A 15,649-nucleotide genomic window follows, 5' to 3' on the forward strand; every position below is an offset into this window, starting at 1 on the left:
ACCAGGGCTCTCTGCGCCTGGCTTCCTTCCAGAAGGAGAATCTCCATCTCGCAATCTGGTCCCTCAGAACCTCAGCGGAAGCATTTGGGTCTGGCCACAGGCGTGCCCCACGCGGTGGTGTCCCTGGAAACGCGGTGCTAGGCCCTCCTCTGCCTGCACGCGTCCTCTCCCGGGGGTGTCTGTCATCTTCCCCAGGCCAATGACGCCCCCCGCCCGGGTTTCCAGGCCGGGTCCTCCCTCGCTGGCACGTGCCCCGCTGCCTGCGGGGCGTCCCTGCTGGGAAGTCACCTCCGACCGACTGGCACCCAGCTCGCCCACCTCAGTGGGGGGTGCAGCTCGTCCGTGCCCCTCCCCCACCTCATCCTCACCCCCGACGGCCCCGCCCCGCGGACCCCACCGCCCGGCAGCCCGCTCTGCCCACCCGCATTGCAGCCGCCTTCCCCCCGGCCTCTGCCCCCGCGGAGTCCGCGCCTTCCGTGCGCGCTTTCTGCTGCGGTGAGGCTGCTCTCACTACAGCACGAGTCCCGGGCGCCGGGTAGCTCCGTGGGTCAAGGGTGAGACTCGTGATCTCAGCTCCGGTCGTGATCTCACGGTTCGTGAGTTCAAGCCCCACATGGGGCTCCGCGCTGACGGCGCTGAGCCCGCTTGGGATTCTCGCTCTCTCCCTCTCTCTCTGCCCCTCCCCTGCTCGCTCTCTAGCTCTCTCAAAATCAATAAAAGCAAAACAAAACACCCCACAAATCCCGCTTCCAAAGCTCTTATGTGGCTCTCCACGATGCTAAGGATGAAGTTCAAAGCACTTAATGTGGCTGGTAAGGCCCCTCCTTGATTGGGGTCCTGGTAGGAGGTGCTCCCCTCGCCTGGAATGTATTTCCTGCCCCACAGCGCCCAACACATGCACACGTGCACGCACGTACACACACACACACACACACACACACACGCCTACCACTTGCCCGAATGTGGCTAATTGCCCTAAGACACCGCTTCCTCTGTGAAGACTCTCCAGGTCAGACCAGATGACGTTTCCCAGCTCTGTTCTGCCCGAGCACCGTGTCCCCGCCTGTCATTGTCCCACCGTCTGTCTTTCCGCTGGACCGGAAACCCTGGGGGGTCAGGACCGAGCCCCGCTCGCTGCCTGGCCGGCTGCCCGGTCCCCGGGGCGCTGATACGTGTGGGATGGACAGACACGAGGGTTCCGACCACCGCTCTGGCTGTCCTCCCGTTGGGCACACAAGCCAAACACAGAGTCCTTAGCTGAGCACTGGGTTGGAACCAGTGAGGCGCGTGGGAAAGAGCTCGGAGAAAGGGATCCTGTTCTGGAAGGACAGGCTGGCCACTCCCCTTCCAAACGCGCCTTGTTGGAGCTCCTGCAGGTGCGCGGCCCAGGCGCCATCCGGGGAGACGAATCCCGTGCATCTTGGAGGGACGGCGCGGAATGTGTTCCTTTGAAAGAGCCCCTCAGGAGCCGGACGCTCAGCGGGCCCGGGAACCCTGCGCAAGACAGTACCGCCCCTGTGGCCCCGCCGTGGGTGTCGCGGCACTAACGGCTCTCTCCTCGCAGGCCACCGAAAGCATTAAGATGCTGGTGACTTTGTGTCAGTGCGACACCGAGGAAATCAGAAACGTGGCCTCGGAGACCCTCTTGTCTCTCGGTGAGTTTCGCTTACACGGCTGTTTCCTTCTGGTGCTCTCCAAGGGAGCTGGGCCCAGACGGTTCGTGGGCGCCGCGGGAGCGCCCCCCCCCCCCCTGGGGGCGCTGCTCACACTCATGCTCACACATGGGGCGTCACACACATGGGACGTCACACGCGTGTTCGCATGGCATACGTCACGCACACTTACACAGGGGAGGTCACACTCACACAAGGTACATCGCACACTCGCACAGGGCACGTTACACACACACAAGGTAGGTCACAATCACACACACACACACTATGAGGAACTGGTGGCTTCCCATCTCCCTCCAAGGCCCGGGTCTCACCGCCTGGAGCTGGGGGAGGGCCGCTCTCGGGAGCCCCGCCAGGCCGATCAGCCTGCGCTGTTTGGAGGCCAGGACGTAGACTCGAACCTAAAGCAGAGGCAGTAGTCAGGGATCCAGGGGGGCTGGCGAGCTTGGGCTGGGACTCCGGGGGCCGCGGTTGGCTGAGGCGGCAGGCACGGCGGGCACACTAGTCCCCTCCTCACCCTGCCTCGCAGGTTAGCCTCTGCTTGCCCCGCTGACCTGTGCCCAGCTGAGTCCTGACACCGGAGAAAAGAAGTGTGGTTCTTGAATGCTGGAATAGCCAGATAAACCCCCCTCCCCACTTCACCTTGTAAAGGCCCCTGCCTACCAGGTTTCACGCCTTTGTTCTTTCGGGGGAGTGCAGGGGGCACTGCATATCTTTGACCTGCATAAAAGATAGAGACAGTTGGTATTTTACTACTGCCACCGCTCGTAATGTGCAAAAACTATGCTTCTAAAAGTCCTCAAATATAATCCGGCTAATAATACTAGTTGGAAAGAAGCCACCCTGGTTTGGCTATAGTCGCTTAATAACGTAAGGCAGAACCTCGTGGCATTTATAATCACCGTGCAGATCACATTCGTTGTTGTAGGTGTTCTTTCTTACAGTCACTGGTTTAGTGACACTTCCTTCTGCTAATGAATACATCATTTGATCCACAGAAATCCAAGCCAGCACATGTTTGTTTAAAGGATAAAACAGTTATTCCTTGAGTCGCCTGGGTGGCTCAGTCAGTTAAGCATCCCACTTCAGCTCAGGTCATGATCTCAGGTTCTTGAGTTCGAGCCCCACGTGGGGCTCTGTGCTGACCGCTCGGAGCCTGGAGCCTGCTTCGAAGTCTGTGTCTCCTCCTCTCTCTGCCCTCCCCTGCTCATGCTCTGTCTCTCTCTGTCTCTCAATAATAAACGTTAACAAAATTTTAAAACAAATTTGGGTAAGGGGCGCCTGGGTGCTGAGGGCGCCTCAGCTGGCTGAGCGTCCGACTTTGGCTCAGGTCATGATCTCGCGGTTCGTGGGTTTGAGCCCCACATCAGGCTCAGTGCTGACAGCTCAGAGCCTGGAGCCTGCTTCGGATTCTGTGTCTCCCTCTCTCTCTCTGCCCCTCCCCTCCCCTTTTCTCTCTCTCAAAAATAAAATTAAAAACATAAAAAAATTTTTTAAAAAAACAGTGATTCCTTACGGCTGCTTTAGGCATACAACTTTAATTCCCTAAACATATGCCCAGGGTATTATTAGTTTGAACCTCTTTTATCCCATCGTGTTCTGGGCTAACACTGAAGGCAAGCCAAGTGTTTGCACAGCTCAGCGACGCTTCCTTACCCAGTGTGACCCAGAGAAGCCTGTCCCCGCCAGATGTGCCCCAGGAGTCACTTCAGCGGCACAAACAGCATCTCCAGGAGCGATGGTCACACCTGCTTCACCTGCGGGGCTCCCCCCGGTCCCCATGCCCCCCTCACACCACCAGCTCACGTTCCCAACACTAGTTGCACATTGGAATCACTAAGGAGGCTCTCAAATACACTCATGCCCGGGGTTCTACTCCCGAAGGTTCTGATTTCAGTGGGCTGGGGTGTGCCTGGGTGCTGGGACTGTTCAAAGCCCCCCAGGTGATTCTAAGATGTAACCGATGCTTGAACCCGATGTTATGAATCTCCTTTGACCTTAATACACAAACACTGGTGTGTTTTTAACTCACCCAGATGACTGAGTTGGTAATTGTGTCTGGTAGGTCCCCCTGTGATTTGGGGGCCGGTCTCTTTGTCCTAGACGGCTGCTGTGGAATTAGTGGCTTCTGTAAGTGAGGAACTGAAGGTTAACTGTATTTAATTTTGAGTCGTTACCGCTCACATGTAAATCACCACCTGAGGCCACTGCCCCACTGCCGTCTGCGTAGCTGTGGCCACCTACCCGTCCGGCTGGGCCTCAGACCGGTTGAAAGCACACTGCCCCATGTGCCAAAGCTCAGGCCCTTTCTCCTCCAACACCTGCCTGCTTCCCAGGGCTGTTGACAGACCAGAGGAGGGGCCAACGCAGATCAACGCCCATGGAAAACAACGTTAGAGTAAGAGGCCCCGGCATCCCAGCTCTGGTTGTGTCTCTGCAGTGATGCGGGTTACACCTGTAGAAGATTCTCTCTGTGCCGGGCACTGTTTTGAGGGACCTGCATGAGTTAGCGCATTTAATCTTCCGAAGGACTCCACGAGGGAGAAGGGCAGTTAGTCCCATTTTGCAGAAGGGCCCATTGAGGCATAACTCACTTATGGGCACCCAGACCCGGTAGGGCACCTCGATGGAATCCTGACCCACCTACACTCTGCGGGACTCTGGGGAAGGACTGCACACCTCTAAATTGGGATATAGCCATGCACACGCTAGGAACGGGCCGGGTATTCACTGGGTTCTAAAGAGCGTTAGTTACGCAAGCCATTCAGGCTGTGTGCCATGGTATGAATGTGCCTAACTCTCTCTCTCTCTACCCCCGCCCCCCCGCCCCGCTGTCATCACCTGGAAAGGTGCTGTGTTTAATGTTTTATATGTCAGGGTTTTGTGCAAATATTTTGTCTCAAAAAAGGATTCCACTCCGAAGCAGTAAAAAAGCAAAAATTACTGAATTAGGGGAAAAAATAGTATTTGCCTCAGAAAAGTCAACAAGGCATGACAAAACAATCTACAGAATCTCTAAAATTTGGGGGCCTTTGTCTAGAGGAGTTCGCTAAGTTCTTATAAGTGCAGGTGACTCCCTCCTTTGATATGTGATGTATTACCGAAAAAATTAAATATACCCCTCTAAAAGACAAACTTTAGTTGATTGAGAGGCTTCTGTTTCCAGAGACTACGATATATTATAAAATCCACCATTACACTGCTTTTCAAAAACTCACTGACATCAATGCATTTCTAGCGTTTCACGAATCTTTTTTTACTTTTTTTGTTAATGAACTTCTTTTTTATTTTTAATGTTTATTATTTTTGAGAGAGAGACAGAATGTGAGCTGGGGAGGGATAGAGAGAGGGAGACACAGAATCTAAAGCAGGCTCCAGGCTCTGAGCTGTCAGCACAGAGCCCGACACGGGGCTCGAACCCATGAACTGTGAGATCATGCCCTGAGCCCAAGTGGGAAGCTTAACCGACTGAGCCACCCAGGTGTCCCTCTTAATGAACTTCTGATTGAGCACAACTCATTATTCCCAGCTTTGTCTCTCTTGTATTAAATACGTGCAAACCTGCTTCTTATCACTACTTCTCTGTGATTGTTTTCCCCGTTTCCTAATCATTGTTTTAAATAGGAAAAAATAGAATGGAACGTTCAGATAACTTGCATTTACCTGTTGGCTGTTCGAGATGGTTCTACTGGCAGACGTGACCTAGTTACTAGCTGGTAGATGGCATCACCACATGTGTCCAAGGCCAAGGGTAATTTTTTTTAGCTCAAGTTTTTTAGCTAAAGTGTAGCTAAATTTGACTTTTATAAAAGACCCTTTAGATATGTCAATATATAATGTAAAAAAGTAAAAGCTATATCAAAGTTCAATGCCTTGAAGTCAAGGACCAGCCATTCTGAAATCTCTAACACACTTATAATCCATATGGTTTCTCAGGAAGAAATCTATGTGTGAAATTGTTGCCATTAAATGCCCCTAGGAGTTCAACTGTTCCACACCCTGATGTTATTTTAGTCTCTGGCATTAACTCAAAAGTACTTGGTTGTTCTACAAAGGAAAAAAGAGACAAACCAAAAAGCCAACTCTTAACTACAGAGAACACACTGATGGTTACCAGAGGGGAGGTGGATGGGGGATGGGTGAAATAGGTGAGGGAGATTAAGAGCACACTTATCTTGATGAGCACTGGGTAATGTATAGAATTGTTGGATCATTGTATTGTACACCCGAAACCGAAACATATAACACTGTATGTTCACTACACTGGAATTCTTTTCTTTAATCTTTATTTATTTTTGAGAGAGACAGAGCACGAGCGGGGAAGGGGCGGAGAGAGGGAGACACAGAATCGGAAGCAGGCTCCAGGCTCCAAGCTGTCAGCACAGAGCCCGACGCGGGGCTCGAACCCACGAACTGTGAGATCATGACCTGAGCCGAAGTGGGACGCCCGACCCACTGAGCCACCCAGGCGCCCCTGGAATTTTTTTTTTTTTTTTTGAGTATAAAAAAAAAAGTTCTTGGCTCTTCTAAACAGTACCAGGAAACAACATAATTAAGAATTACAGAAGATGACTTTCCTTATTAAAGTTAACATTAGCAGATATAGCAATCCATTCCCAAACAACTGGTTTCAATTCGTTATCCTGAGTGATGAATAAGAAGGTTAAACTGGTGTTTATTTTTGATGTTCTGCGCGCAGGAGAAGATGGGCGGCTGGCGTACGAACAGCTGGACAAATTTCCTCGAGACCGTGTTAACGCCGGAGGGCGTCATGGGGCTGAAGTTGCCACGGCCTTTTAATGAGCTCTGCCCAACAGCCATCTTAATAAATGGCCCTGTTCATCAAGATGGTGCTGGGATTTAGCGGGCGTGTTTAAACCTTGAAGAGTTCTGCTGAGGTTGTCTGGAAATTTAACACGTCACAGATAGAAGTCAAAGTCGAGCGTCATAGTACCTATCTACTTTTCCCTTGGCCGATAGAATAGGGCCAATATGACTCCGTAGATGACGGTGTCGATTGCGTCTGACGATACTTGGTAGAAACGTCCATCTTATCTCGTATGTATGGAATTTTAAAACAGCCATCTTTGTACTTTTTTGGAAGTTCTTCTCTAAGCCTAAAATCGTCACATGATACTTTGATGACTATCACACGCCTTGCGGTGTCTCCCCGTCGTGTCCTGAGGGTTGAGGGGCCCCACCAGCTACCTAATTTTACCTTAAATGCAAAGCACAAAAAAGAATTTCTTCGAATAACAGTTTGCCCGCGGAACTCGGTAAAATGACACATTGTAAGAGTTTAAAATTTTTTTTAACTTCATTTTTTTTCAAGCCTCCATTATTTCTTTTGTTTCTTTTCTCCATCCTGACCATTTCCAAAGCATGTTTCCGTGATGGATAAAAGACAGGTTGATGTCTAAGATGATACCCGTACTCCTTAAAAAAAGACATTCGAAGTTGAAGCTTTTTTGAACACGAGCCATTTTTTTTTTTATGATACTTTTACAACAGAGGTATTTTGCTGCTAAGACAAATCAAAACAAAAACTCATGGAATCAGAAAGCTGTGATGCTCTTTGGGGTCGTAGAACTGGGCACTTGGAGGAATCTTAATGGGGCGGGAGCAGAAGGAGATTCACAAGTGGTCCTTGCTTCTACAGGAATTACCAGGAGATTAGGAGGAAGAATGTCCCAAGGGACGAGGGACGAGGGACAGTTACTGCCCCAGAGAAATCACTCGTCACTGGGTGGGATCTCTTGGCCAAATAGTTAAAACAACAGCTCCCCTCACTGTTTCTGTATCAGGGGAGCAATTCCACTAAATAAAGTACAAGACCACTAGATAGCTCGTACTAACTTTCCTTCCTCTTAAGAGTATACACGGTGGGATATGCCAAGATATCAAAATAAAATATGTGAGTGTGATTTCAACCGTGGAATATCAACTGTATTCTGGATGTGTTCGTATCAAATATTTAGGTGTCGTTTTAAATATTTACATTTTAGCAAGACCTTTAAGAACAACTCTTAATCCATTTTAAAGTAAGAATTGTTTGCCAGACTTCCTGGAGAATAGTTCTTTCAACTGTGAAGTTATAATGTGTATATATATTTGTATATTTATAAATATTATATATATGCATATATCCTTCATTTTAAAGGTACATTGTACAGTCTGTAGTTTAGCATGTATAGTCTGTAGCCTATGGTCTCTGTTAGATGGTTGATTCTTTTTGTAGAAAGTCAAATCACAAATGTTACAGAGTTTTTTGTTAGTTTTGTTTTCGTTTTCTAATTTTTTGAATATTGCATGAGTAATTACGTACTTTTGTATTCATTTCTGCATTTTATTTTCACTCAGAGGGGGTGCCTTTAGTCTCGTGGCATTTGTATCCATCACTCTTTCAATCATGGAAGTTAAAATAAAAATTATTTTTGAATTGTTACTCTTATGCACAGAGTCTGCTCTGTTTTTCACATGCCCTTCTTAAGCCGGCGTTTCTACAGCACAGGGTGCCTCATTTCGCAACTTGAATTTCTCATCTTGAAATTCCTTCACTTGTAAATGAAGATAATAATGTTTACCTCTCAATTTGTTGTAAAGCTAATTGGAGGGAAAGAGCTGTGTTTAAGAATTGTGGTATCCGTGAGCAGAGACCACGAGCCCCTTAAGGATGCTAAGAGCCTTCATTTGTGTGTTCCCAGCCCACACCCCACCCGTGTCATCACAGAGGAGCCCCCAGCATTCAGCTGGGAGATTATTCACCCACTGACGCTATTAAATACCAGTGATTCCTTTAACTGAGTCAGCAGGAAAAATTTTCTCCTACAAGGAAGGTTTATTGCTATACTGTTTAACTGAATTGTCTTCCTTAACTTTACAAGATGGTAAAGGAAAACCGTAAACCCCAACTTGGCAGAAAACACCAACCCTTCTTACTGTATTCGAAAAGCAAATTAGTCAAATAGAAATATTTTTATCCCTGAAATTTTCCTGGAGATAATATCTCTTATTAATATTCTCTTGATTTTGAGAAATTCTAAGTATGCTTTGTGTGAGAAACAAATTGCTACAAACCTGATCTCTAACTTCTCATTTATTCAACAAGTTTTGTTTATTTGGATACTTACTATGAATAAGGTATATACTGGGGACTGTTCTTTTTTTTTTTAATTGTTTTAGTGTTTATTTATTTTTGAGCAAGAGAGAGAGAGAGACAGAGCACGAGTCGGGGAGGGGTAGAGAGAGAGGGAGACACAGAATTTGAATCAGGGTCCAGGCTCTGAGCTGACAGCACAGAGCCCAACGCGGGGCTCAAACCCATGAATGGTGAGACCATGACCTGAGCCGAAGTCAGCCATTTAACCGACTGAGCCACCCAGGCGCCCCCTGGGGACTGTTCTTGACACTGCAGATACAGCAGTGAAGAGGAAAAAAAAAAAAAAAAAAAAAATCTCTGCCCTCACAGGGCTCATAGTCTGGTGAGGGAAAGACAAGACAGGGAAGGCGATCATAATTGCACAAGGTTGGGGAAGGGAGAAGTGACATGGGAAAGGTCACAAGTTTGAAGAGGGTGTTCGAGGAAGGCCTAATAGAAAATTACACTTGAGCAGCAACCTGAGGAACTGAGGGGTGAACCACGTGAATATCCCCGGGAAGAAGAGGTAGCAATAAATACAATGGCCTTGAAGAGGAGCCATGCTTGGGGTTTTAGATTTTACTAGCAGGCACAGTTTATTTTTAATTTTTTTTCTAATAGATTTTAAAAAGTAAAAATAATAGGGGAAGTTAAATAATACATTTTAGGGGCGTCTAGGTGACTCCGTCGGTTAAGCAACCAACTCTTGATTTCGGCTCAGGTCAGGATCTCACGGTTGGTGAGTTTGAGCCCCTGCACTGGGCTCCACACCGATGATGCAGTCTGCTTGAGATTCTCTCTCTCTCTCTCACTTTCTCTCTGCCCCTTCCCCTATGACCTCATGACCTGAGCCAAAATCAAGAGTTGGACACTTAACTGACTGAGCCACCCAGGCACCTTCATTCTTTTTTTTTTTCTCATACTGAGTCTTCGAAATCTAGTATGTAGTTTATACTTACAGCACAGCTCACTTCAGATTAGTCACATTCACGTGCTCCAAAGCTACATGTGGCTGTCGTGCTGGCCAACACATGTCCGTGATTCCCAGTTGTCCCACTAATAATCCTTTATAGCCTTCACATGCATATGCACGTGCTCGCATACCCACATGCACAGGTGCTCACATACACGCATGCACACGCGTATGGATACAGGGTTCCAACCATGGATTACATGTTTAGTTGTCATGTCTCTTTAAGGCTCTTCTCACTTACAACAGTAGCCACTCCCCCTTTCCTTGAGCTTCCGTATCTTGATATATTTGAAGAGTACAGGCAAGTACACTTTGTAGAAAGCAAGAAAAGAACTGTAGGGCAGTCTCCTTGAGTGGGACAAGTCATGAAGTGTACTGTAGGAATGGAGAGGGACCCACCGTCCAAATTTCTACGTTGACAGTAGGGCGTTGTCGATAAGTTGGAAATGAGATGCGAGACCGATAAAAGCCAAGGATAAATCCAAAAATTTCAACCTGAACCGCTGGAAGGATCGGAGTGCCCTCTTCCGAGACAGAGAACCTGAGCAGCAGCTGGCTTAGAGAGGAAATGCACGAATTCTGATTTGGACATGTTATATTTGAGAAGCCACGTAGACATCCAAATGGATGGCTGTCAAGTTGGTGACTGTGTTTGGAGTCCAGGTGAGAAATCTAGTTAAGAATACAAAACTGGGGACGGGGGCGCCTGGCTGCCTCAGTTGGTGGGAGCATGTGACTCTTAATCTCAGGGCTGTGAGTTCAAGCCCCATGTTGGGCGTAGAGATTACTCAAAAAATAAAATGTTAAATATGAGACGCCTGGGTGACTCAGTCGGTTGAGCATCTGACTCTCGATCTCGGCTCAGGTCATGATCTAATGTTCATGAGTTTGAGCCCCACCTCGGGTTCTGAGCTGACAGCATGGAGCCTGCTTGGAATTCACTCTCCCTCTCTCACTGCCCCTACCCTATTCATTCTCTCTCTCTTTCTCTCTCTCTCTCTCTCTCAAAATAAATAAATAAAAATTTTTTAAATAAAATATTAAAATATATTTGTGTGTGTGTGACGGAACAGTCTTGGAACACCCCAATATTTGGAGGTCATAGAGAGAAGAGGAACCAGCAAAGGAAAATGGAGGGTGGCAAGCAAGAGAAAAATCAAGTGTGACATCTTAGAAGCTATTCGCTAGGTGAATTGAGTGTTTCAAGGAAAAAGGAGTATCCAATGCTGAGGACTGAGAATTGGACTCAGCAGAATGAAGGTCATCAGTGAGCCTGAAGATTCATGGGTTTGAAATCCATCTTTGGAGTCATCCAAGAGACAATAGAAGAATATTTGAAACACTAAGTATGGCAACTCTTTGAAAAGTTTTTGGCGCCTGGGTGGCTCAGTCGGTTGAGCATCTGACTTCAGCTCAGGTCATGATCTCACAGTTCATGGGTTCGAGTCCTGTGTCAGGCTCTGTGCTGATGGCTCAGAGCCTGGAGCCTGCTTCAGATTCTGTGTCTCCCTCTCTCTCTGTCCCTCCCCTGGTCACGCTCTGTCTCTCTCTCAAAAATAGACATTTAAAAAAGAAAACTTTTTGTATAAACAGGAACAGAGCCATAACTTGGCGGAGGGGTTCTCTGAGGTCAAGAGAGTGTTTTATTTTTTTAATAAGAACAAGTACAGCCTGCTTGTTGATGTGAAAAGGATCCAGTCAACATGGAAAACTTAGTTAAGGCAAGAGAAGAACTGTAGGGCAATCTCCTTGAGTGGGACAAGTCACGAAATGTACTGCAGGAATGGAGAGGGGTCCATAACAACAGGACAGTTGGAGTATATGTGCACGGATGGAGATAGGTGGACGCAGTGAAGGCAACCATGCCTTCCACTGACTGCTTCTATTTTCTCAGCAAAATAGGACCAACATAGGAAAGCCATGATGTGGAGGAAAACTCTGATTCCGTGACAAATAAGCAGAATAGCCACAATGCTATGAAAGGAAATTCAGGATGTGTTGGAATAAGCCAAGTAGAACAGGCAAGTTCCCGTAGATCCTGTGCAAGCAAAGGGACAAGGGCGGGAACACTCCCGGCGTATGTGGGGAGAAGCCAGTGTGGTCGACGCTGAGATTCCGTGCCCCAGAGGCGTGTAAGTGAACTTGATTTGACTGAAATTGTAGAAGGCCTTCGATGGCGGCCTGAAGAATTTCGGCCTCCATTGCTTGCCCCTGATTTGTGTATTCCATTCTCCAGTGTCGCTAAGAGATGCATTCCAGAGTTCTAGACTGTTGACTTCAGCTGCCACTACACAAGGATAACTGAAGCACCACTGGCCTTTTTCATACGATGTCTAAGGCACATACTTATTATGTGCAATTTTCAACTCAGATCTACCAGTATTTTGTGGGGCTGTATCAGCGCCTCCAGAAGTTCTGGAATGTCACTGTTAGGCGCTTTTTCGTTAAGAAGAAGGAAGAAGATATCCCTTCGGTTGAGAGTATTTTTCACAAAGAAAAATTCGTGGTGCTTGGTCGTGTATTGAAGAATCAATCTCTAGCCATTGAGAAGAGGGCTCAGGCTGCATATAGAATCGGACTGTTGGCCTTCACAGGTACGGACTTATTTTTTATTTGTTTTATTTAATGTTTATTCATTTTTGAGAAAGAGACAGAGCGTGAGCAGGGAAGGGGCAGAGAGAGAGGGAGACACAGAATCTGAAGCAGGCTCCAGGCTCTGAGCCGTCAGCACAAGGGGCTCGAACTCACGAGTCACGAGATCATGACCTGAGACACTGAGCCACCCAGGAGCCCCATGCTGGTACTGATTTAACCAGCTGTGCTAATGTAGGTCTTTCAAAATCTTCTGCTTGTTATAATGCTGTAAGTTAGGGATTTTCATAGCTCTGATCTTAAAATTCCAATAACATTCCCTTTGCCTAAATTTTTAGTTTTTTTGTCTTTGTACCACCAAAGATACTTACTAATCATTTTCTCCTCAAGGATCTCATGTTTTAAAATAATGTGTCCATCCACTAGATTCTACTCCTGAAATCATTATTGCACTATATGCTAACTTAGATGTAAATTTAAAAAGTAATTAATTTTAATTTTAATTTAAAAAAGAATGTCCATCAAATAAATTACTCAGTAAGAACTTTCCCACTTTTACTAAAAACAACTGTACTGAAATTGCCGATCAAAGTTCTCATTATTATTTAAAAAAATAAAATATCTAAACCGACTTGATATAATTCCAACTTAGTGATATAATTCCAACACAGAGTAATACCAGTTGATATTTTATTTTTATTTTATTAATGTTTATTGTATTAGAGAAAGTAGGAGAGAGGTTGGGGGGGTGGGGGCGGAGACACAGAATCTGAAGCAGGCTCCAGGCTCTGAGCTGTCAGCACAGAGCTGACATAGGGCTCGAACCCACAAACTGTGAGATCACGACCTGAGCCGAAGTCGGACGCTTAACCGACTGAGCCACCCAGGCGCCCCTATTTTTTATCTTGCAAAAATGCATTGCACAGAAACTACCTTAGAAAAATCATTAAAAGCTGTTAAAGGTTTTAATCATTAAGGCTGTTAAAACACCTATCAGGAAGGCACTTGGGGCATCAGTGAAAAGCAACCGTGAATGTATATTTGGCCAGAAAATTATGTGGTAAACTGCTCAAACACACACCACTCTAATGATTATCAGGTTTAAACTCACTCCACTTTTTTTGTTCCAATAAATTTCAGGATATGCAGTGAAATTTTATACATAATCTTCAACAACACGTCTCTTGATTAGAAGCTCTGGTAGCTATAAGTATCAAAGATGACTGATCTCTTTTTTAATGGGTTGCCTAGATGTAATTTGATAGACTAAATTTTTCAAAGAATGGCGTCCGTGAGAGAAAACATTTACCGTTTTCAAGAACCAAGGGGTCCTAGGTGCCAGGGTGGGTGAGAACCAGTGGCACAGAGCTAGAAAGAAGCTGGAGGATTCCCATGTGAAGGAAGGATAAATGGCGCCCACCACTTGAGAAAGTTCCCTGTAGAGCTCTGTTCACCATTTGGGGGAAGAGCTGGCTGGTTATAAAAGAGTCAGAATTCTTTAACTTGATGGTATGTAACCTCAGTCTTAGTTATACTTCCAGAAGGCAGGGAAAGAGCCTATGCCCAGGCTTCAGCTAAAGCTTTAACATTGGCTAGAACATCCTTGGGTCCACGGGACTGTGGTAGTGCCACTAAGAGAAATCCAAGCCAGGTCAAAACCCCAGTGGCTAGAATCTGGCCAAGTATGCCAGCTACTCCTCACCACCTGAGTAGTCTTCGTCCAGTGTTTTCTTGGCCAGTACCTTCTTAGGGTTTGAGATTTGAACTCGGGCAATCTAGGGTTCCAGTATACGAGGAAAGTAGAGCCTGGGTTCAGGTGGGGTCAGTCTGGGAACCAGGTTGGGTTCCCAAGCAAGAGCAATCTTATAAGGTCACGTTGGTTCCAGATCTGCAAGAGTCGGGCTGAGAAATGAGACATCAGAGAGAACGGGACAGCAAGGGACGGCTCATGAAAAACCTCTCTTACGAGTTACACCCTGGCTTTGCAGGGCAGTGTTTTGGTTTTCCGTTTTGTTTGCTCTGTTCATCTTGAAGTACGGACTCCTGACACCTACTCAAGTAGGTGCTTGAATAAAGCAGCCAGGGAGGAGACTTTGACAGGCGGGGAACTTCCAGTCCCTTTCGTGTTTTGTGCTTATCAACATACTTTTTCCTGTTCACAGCAGCACGCCAGGAGGGGGTGGGGAGGAAGGAAAAGGAAAATTCAGAGCATCCAGAGTGTCAGTATACAGCAAAAGGAATATGGACACATCAGCACTCAAATGTCACCAGCTCCTAGATACACCAAATACTTCTGAAATGCAAATACTTATTTTCCAGGAGGACCCACCGCTGGGAAATACGCCACTGAGCACATAAAAGAAGTGGCCAGTTTGTTACAAAATCACCAGCTGGCGCCGAAAGTAAAGATTCTGCTGCTCCAGAGTATAGCCTGCTGGTGTTACTTAAATCCTACCAGCCAGAGGAAAGCCAAGAATTTCAAGTTTATCCCTATCCTCGTGAGGATTTTTGACTACAGAGTCGATTCTGTCATCAAAACTGAAATCAACAAACACCTCCTTGTTAAATTTTGGGCTTGCTACGTTCTCTCTGTCATGACCTGCAATAATGTGTCCTGCATAAAGGAGCTTAGAGACTTAGGTAATCTGAAATATCATTTGCAAATACTGGCGGCTGAGAATTGGTCTGGGTGGCCTGAGAATTTTGCAGAGGTGCTGTATTTCCTCATCGGTTTCCACAGGAATTAATTTCTCTAAGGGCAGCTACCGTCGCATTAACCCGGAAAACTGAAATAAACAATAACAAGTCGAGATAGTACTCTAAAGTGTTTTCTTTTAGGCAGTTGAAAAATTCTCTGTCAACCATCACGGTGACCGAAATAACCAAACGTATGAAAGGCACCAGTGTTTAAAATGACCTCATAAAGGGACACCTGGGTGGCTCGGTCAGTTGAGTGTCCGACTCTTGGTTTCAGCTCAGGTCACCATCTCACATTTCATGAGTTTGAGCCGCACATCGAGCTCTAAGCTGACAGCACAGAGCCTGCTTGGGATTCTCTCTCTCTCCCTGTCTCTCTGTCCCTCCCCCACTGTGCTATCTCTGTCTCTCTCAAAATAAATACACTTAAAAAAATAAAATAAAATAAAAATAAAATGACCTCATAAAATGTAGGTTCATAAAACGGGGATTCAGTGAACGATGCATTACCTATACAACTGTTAGGAGCAATGGTGTGTTTTGGGGGGGGGGGTCATCAGATGACATTAAGCCAAG

The 15,649-nt window shown here is 46.6% G+C and overlaps 2 protein-coding genes across 5 annotated transcripts in view; both read left to right on the plus strand.

Moving 5' to 3' along the window:
• The window catches only part of RIPOR2 (RHO family interacting cell polarization regulator 2), a 232,991-nt gene extending 224,873 nt beyond the window's left edge, over positions 1-8,118 (plus strand). For 2 of the 4 annotated variants that reach the window (XM_047859367.1, XM_047859371.1), the window contains 2 exons: positions 1,565-1,655; positions 6,373-8,118. In XM_047859367.1, the coding sequence (XP_047715323.1) occupies positions 1,565-1,655; positions 6,373-6,473 (192 nt within the window). In that variant the 3' untranslated portion in view covers positions 6,474-8,118. The remainder of the gene's footprint in view (positions 1-1,564; positions 1,656-6,372) is intronic. The other 2 variants (XM_047859368.1, XM_047859370.1) reach the window with 1 other exon arrangement.
• A 3,264-nt stretch (positions 8,119-11,382) lies between these two features.
• ARMH2 (armadillo like helical domain containing 2) lies at positions 11,383-15,364 on the plus strand. Its single transcript, XM_047859505.1, has 2 exons — positions 11,383-12,378; positions 14,696-15,364. Exons 1-2 carry the CDS (start codon positions 12,114-12,116, stop codon positions 15,121-15,123), a joined length of 693 nt encoding a protein of 230 aa, XP_047715461.1. The 5' UTR covers positions 11,383-12,113; the 3' UTR covers positions 15,124-15,364.
• Positions 15,365-15,649: the final 285 nt, after the last annotated feature.

This window comes from Prionailurus viverrinus, chromosome B2, assembly GCF_022837055.1.
Source record: "Prionailurus viverrinus isolate Anna chromosome B2, UM_Priviv_1.0, whole genome shotgun sequence".
Taxonomy (NCBI): Eukaryota; Metazoa; Chordata; class Mammalia; order Carnivora; family Felidae; genus Prionailurus; species Prionailurus viverrinus.